Source organism: Pantherophis guttatus, chromosome 11, assembly GCF_059756535.1.
Source record: "Pantherophis guttatus breed Tessera chromosome 11, ASM5975653v1, whole genome shotgun sequence".
Lineage (NCBI taxonomy): Eukaryota > Metazoa > Chordata > Lepidosauria > Squamata > Colubridae > Pantherophis > Pantherophis guttatus.
Window position 1 is genome coordinate 26,173,729 of NC_142073.1, and position 6,000 is coordinate 26,179,728.

At 49.6% G+C, this 6,000-nt stretch overlaps 1 protein-coding gene across 5 annotated transcripts in view; it reads right to left on the reverse strand.

Annotated features, from left to right (window-relative positions):
- Positions 1–5,622, reverse strand: part of KCTD19 (potassium channel tetramerization domain containing 19) — a 57,668-nt gene extending 52,046 nt beyond the window's left edge. For 2 of the 5 annotated variants that reach the window (XM_060681519.2, XM_060681520.2), the window contains exons 1-7: positions 5,383–5,604; positions 4,993–5,292; positions 4,737–4,914; positions 4,456–4,647; positions 3,402–3,533; positions 2,256–2,481; positions 545–705 (exon numbers count right to left, since the gene is read on the reverse strand). In XM_060681519.2, coding sequence (XP_060537502.2) covers positions 545–705; positions 2,256–2,481; positions 3,402–3,533; positions 4,456–4,647; positions 4,737–4,914; positions 4,993–5,292; positions 5,383–5,385 — 1,192 coding nt within the window. In that variant the 5' untranslated portion in view covers positions 5,386–5,604. Of the gene's footprint in view, positions 1–544; positions 706–2,255; positions 2,482–3,401; positions 3,534–4,455; positions 4,648–4,736; positions 4,915–4,992; positions 5,293–5,382 lie in introns of all 5 variants that reach the window. The other 3 variants (XM_034425650.3, XM_034425648.3, XM_034425649.3) reach the window with 3 other exon arrangements.
- Between the last annotated feature and the right edge of the window lie 378 nt (positions 5,623–6,000).

Here is a 6,000-nt window from a genome sequence, read left to right on the forward strand (position 1 = left end):
ATACTTTTGCATCACAAAGGAATGGATTCACGGAGGAATGAAATAGCCCAGCCACCTGAACCACACAATTTCCTCATCAATGATTAGATCAGGCAAGGAAATCAGAGAAAATTCATTACTGGCTCAAACCATTTTGCAATCTACAACAATTCTAAGATCCACTTCACAAGTTCCATGACCAAGCCAGAGATGCCTTGGTCGATATACTAGATCATTTTATGTCAGAATTCTCAACTATGTTGTGCAGGTCAACCACTGTGTGAGCTAAATCTGTACAATACATTAACCTAAAACATGACTGGATAATTTCAGGGTGTCCAATGAAGAATCTATCACATATTCATCCTTGAAAAAGTAGAGTCTCCTTCAAGTTCAGCTTGGCCCCCCGATGACAGTCTCTCCTGTTCTGCAACAACACAGGAGGTGTTTTGTTTGCCGCAGCCTTTTTCGCAGGGTTTTTTCCTTACCTAGATCTTTAACCTGTGAATGATTCCCACAACACAGTTTCACGTGCATAATATATCTCAAGGGAGGCACAACTTACTTTTTATCAGGGAATCTGTGGGCGTCTTCGGGTTTAGAAATCTTTTTAAAGCATCCTTCATTGGCTCATAGATGAGATCCATTTGATCCAAATACGTGCAAAGATGTGGAAGTTCAGACATATTTCGTGTAAGTGGAAGTCTGCAAGTTCCTAACCAATTCCTTTGCACAGAAAAAGAGAAAGACTTGCCAAAAATGTAGATTTTTTTATCATTCTTATTTTAAGGCAGCTACTGGATTATTTCTTTCCATTCTTTCTTCTTTATACGGACTTCTTAACTACTGCTTTTCTTCTTCATATACATATATCAGATTTCCTCACTCTACTTTAAAAAAAAAGATACAGCTCCTCCTTATCATACGCATATTAATTTGCCATTAAACCTTGCTTAAGAGCTACTGTTAGCAGTGTACTTTCACTTCATTACATAAAATATTGAACAGTTAGAAACTGAAGCTTCTGTGTCATAATATTGTTTGGCTCCATGCAGAAGCTAGGCCTTGGCTGTTAAAATAATAAAACATAGAAAGCAAAAGTTTGGTCCTAAATTAGGACCAAACAAGTTCCAACAGAAGAGTTCAGGACTGTTATGCAGCTGAGGGTGGAATTGTGGAGTCTGAGCTTCATGGTTTGCTTGCAGACATTTCATTACCCGACTAGATAGCAATATCAGTGCAAGGGGGTGTGGGCTTTTCCCCCTGCATATGTACAGCAATTTGCTATGCCAGTGTTGGGGGAGGGGGTTTCTCCTTAGTATTTCCATGATTTAGGTCATTGTTTTCTGTTTGACTATCAGTCAAGACGACTGACTGACATTCCCATAAAACCATCCAGTGGCCTTAAAGGATCCACCAAATGCTACACTTACTTACTAGAGGGCACCACAAAAACACATTCTCTACAGGTTACTCCCACAATACAACTCTGTCTACTCAGTTCCATCCGACAGAGGCACCCCAGGATGAAATCAGCACCCCTCAAAGAAGTTAAAACCACTCCATGGGAGCCATGCGGGTCCTGGGAGCAGCCGGCTAGAAAATGGATCCAGAAGGAAAAACAACCGATTGCCAATCACTGCTCACAGCTCTCAGCGTAAAGTGGTCCAGTGCTACAGTCCCTCCTGGCTCCTCCTGCATTCTTTTCATGGAGAACAGAGCTCTGTTTGCTCCCAACCGGCAACCTCCATTCACATCCCAAGGAGACCCAGCCAGGAACTAAACTTTGCCACATCTGGACTGACCAGTCCTGCCCTTTGTACAGGACTCCCCCAAACTACTACAGGATCTAATAATGATGGCCAGGTCAGGAGGCAACATGAGGGATGCCATCCTCTGTCAGCAGGTGCGGATTATATTTGGCAATCTATCCAACCTTTGGGAAAGCCTCATCCTGGTCGATGGTTCGGATATTCCTGACCACAGACCAGTTTTATCCTTCTATCTCCCATCCTGGGAATGGCTGCAAGAAAATGCAAGTACTAATTGACTGGATGCCCCAGGTGGTAGTAAATGTGAGCAGGGAAATGCTATTTTAAATTGAGAATTTTCTAATTATAAAATAAGAATTATTCTGGTACCATCCCATGGAGCTGCCTGGAGAGCACATCCTTCACACCATTATGTTATAACGGAAGGTTGTGTTTGCATCCACACCTCAAATGTCTTTATTAGAAACTAGAAACAAGCACGACCAAACTTCCCAAGGGACATACATGACATGCTGAAAAAGAACTCCGTTTCCTGAGATGTAGAGCTTATTCCCATCCAGGGTGCTCTCCATGTGCAGCTGCCCCAAAGCAGAGTCCGGGTACTTGACTAGGAGTCCCAGCACCATCGGGTACAAAGGGAGGAGGACGGATGGGTCCTGAGCTCTCTGCTGCTGTGCCGTCGGGCTCCTCTCACAGCCTTGAGACTTAGAAGCTTCGCTGGAACACGAGCCTAAAGAAAACCACCCAAGGAGACATTGACGTTAGCATGGCTGACTGCGCCTTATGCTTCTCTGTGCTGGAGTAAAGATCTAAGCTGCATTCCACTTTAAAACCAAAGCAGAGCAACAACTCAATATTAGCAACACAAGCAAATGCATATCTTAAAAGATTCACTCTTCCTTCAGAACTACAGCATTCAGCTTCTTTGCCCATTTTGTTCTGGACTTGGGGCAAAAGTTTAGAGTGTTTTCAGACCCAAATAGCGGAAATGAGTTGAAGCTCAGAACATTTTGCATGTCCTGCATTCTGAGCCTCCAAGCAGGCTTGCATATGCTCAAAGCTTCCTAATCAATTAATTATTGTAATCAGAAGGCTAGACGCTGATCATGGGCAGGGCATAGGTGGGATCAATCCAGAGGAGCACTGAGTGCAAGGGCCACCTGCTTTTGTGTTCTTCGACAGTCATAAAATACATACTTTAAGATGAGCAACAATAAAGCAAATAGCTGAAGAGTAGAAACAGAAGATACTGGTATTGTGAAGGCCAAGTAATGTGGGATTCCTTAATGGTATTCAGAAGAATAGTATTTTCTGAAAAAGGACAGCTCTAGTTTGACATGGTATTCTAAATATTGTAATTCGTAGCCATTTTTGGAGTTTCCTAGAAGAAGGGGTAAATTAGTCTAAAAGTGCAGGAAAGTTATTATCTGCTTCATTTGGCCATTTATCAAAAAAAGAATAATTGCATACAAACGTACGCACAATATACTTCAATTTTAGTAACAAATAACTCAAAATCTTTATTACAGGTTATATTCCGTACAATTTCCTAACGAATATGACCAAGCTATCATTACTTTCACTCTGTAATTAAAGAAAGTCCAAGTATGGAAATTAGTCAACCCAGAGCTTAAACTGTAAGAACTGTACCTGGGTTATTCCTGAAGACCTTCACGGCTTCTATGACCTTGGGAATGCCCAAGGCTTCCGCTTCTGCTTCCAGAGCATCCAAGCTGGAGAAGTTATCAGGCAAAAGAATCTTCTCTGAGCGAAGAAAATTAGCTAGTTGTTCAAAAAAACACAGACCAGAAAGTAAGCAACCTGAAGGGCTAGCAGGGTGTTTCATGCTATGTACCTATATTTTGAATGACTTTAGGGGGAAAGCAAAACTGGGGATTCCTAGCTTATTCCTAGGATGGACAGAGTCAACCGGCCAGAAAGAAAGAGATGGACATGGAAACAATAGAGAGAAAACTGATAGGAAGAAACAAAATTTGAATTTGAAACGTAGCCTAGGCTAGTAACTATCACAATAATTCTAGGATAACAATGCAAATTATAGACTTGGTAAAGCAACAGACGGGGGCTCCTTGATACTCTCTGAGTTTGCTTGTTTTCTTGCAGATGTTTCGTTACCCAAATAGGTCACATCGTCAGTGAGCGCTACAAGAAAACAACCAAGCTCAGAGAGCACTGCGGACCCCTCATTTCAACCTTGAGATACAAATATTCTCCTTTATCAACACCAGCATATCTTAATAGTGAGACACAGAGAAAGATGCAACAAGCACTGTTTTTGTACAAGCAACACTTTCTCTAAAGGAACTGAGAAATGGCAGCTCCAGGTGCCCTGGGTCAAAAGCGGCCAGGGAGCTGCAGTGCCTTTCTTGCCTTCTTTGTTTTCTCGGGGAGAGGAACTGGGGGGGGGAGGGGAGGGGGGCAGGAAAAGTTGCAAGATTTCCCCCCATTTCCTCGTTATGTTTCCCAGTTCTTCGGGTCAGGGAAGTGGCCGATGGTACCCAGAGAGGCCTCCCCTCCTTGGGCGGCCACTGGACGTTTCTCAGAGTTTTGCGCTTCAAGGAGCTTCTTGCCCACTGCTGGACGATGCGTTGGCTTCTTTCTTTTCATTTCTACTCCACAGGTAACCGAGGGGGGCGAGCCTCTTCTCCGCCCCAACGCCCCCCCCCCGCCGGCCGCCCTTTACCGATGAAGCGGAACTCGCCGCTCTCGCACTCGATGAGCGCCGCGGCGTCGGCCAGCCAGAGCAGGTTGTCGTCGGTGACCAGCGCCGGGAAGCGCTCCACCAGGCGCAGCGGCAGGAAGCAGTAGGGCACCTCGTCCTCCGTGTCCAGCAGCGGCGTGTCCATCAGCCCCAGCGGCGCCTTCTCCTGCGAGCCTGCGGGGGGGAGGGAGGCAGGGAGGCAGGGCCGTCGCGGCGGGGCTCGGGGACCCCGCGGCCCCCTCCCCCCGCGGCCCCCGCCTTACCGGAGCAGGCGGGGCTCTTGAGCGCGCACTCGGCGGCGGCGGCGGCGGCGGCGGCGGCGCAGGGCTTGCTGATGCACTTGCGCGTCCGCCAGTAGTTGAGCGAGGCGCGCTCGGCGATGGGGATGTCGGCGGGGCGGACGCGCAGGTTGTGCTTGCCCTCCTTCAGGTTGTCCAGGCTCTGCGGGAGAGGCGCGTCAGGGGGGGCGGGGGGGGTCAGGGCGGGGGGCGGCCTCCCTCCTCCCCCCCCTCCGGGCACCTGCAGCAGCGGCGCCAGGCGCAGCAGCCCGGCCTGCTCGTAGAGCAACGGCAGCTCCAGCCCGCTGCCGCCCGACAGCCGCGCCGTGTGCAGGAAGTAGTGGACGTGGCGGAAGGCGTAGCCGTCGCGGTCCAGGAACAGCCGCTGCCCCGCCGCCGCCGCCTGGCCCAAAAGCGACTCCGGGAACTGCGCCAGCTTGCTCCGGGGCACCGCGAAGGCCCAGCCGCCCACGTTCAGCTGCACCGGCGGCTCTTCCGGCGGCGCCCCCGACGCCTCCGCCTCCTTCGCCGCCGCCGGGTCCTGCGGGAGGGAGAGCCGCGCGTCAGCCAGCGCCCCCCCCCACCAGCCCCGGCCCCCGCCCGCCCGCCCGCCGGCCGCCCGCCCCCTCACCATGCCGGGTCGCCGCCGCCTCCGGGCAGCCGGTCGGGCACAGCTGCTCAACCGCCGCCACGGTTGCCCGGCAACGGGGGGCACGTGCGGAGGAGCGCGGCCCCGCTCTAGCCCCCCCCCCCCCGCCGTTTAGCCACCGGCCGATGATCCCAGAGCCCCCGTCCCGCCACTCCCCCGGGTGCCTTCCAGCCCCTAGTCAGGAGCCGAGGGGCTTCTTTGCCCACCCGACAAGAAGGAATCGCCGCAGCAAAACGTCCTTCCTCAAGGGGGAGGTCGCGGTTTTTTTATAGGGTACAGAAATAAATGATCGATTTGATGCGTGCAACGGATGAAGCCATAAAAGGGATTGATCACATGTGCCAATTAAACAATAGAAAACATGGATTCTAGATAACATTGCAGAAGTGGCAAGTTTAGGGGTTGCGCTACTCTTTCCCAGCTGGGTTTGTATCTTTCTTAAAAAGTATAAGTGCATTCCGGGACTTTCAGAATACACTATGGTTTAGTGCTGAAATGGCAAGTTCCTGCATACCAAAAGAAATGGCCTTGGCCAAGAAGGAAAAAAAAACCATGTTTTCTAAAGCTAAAAAAGAGGCCAGAGTTGCCAAGTTTAAAAGT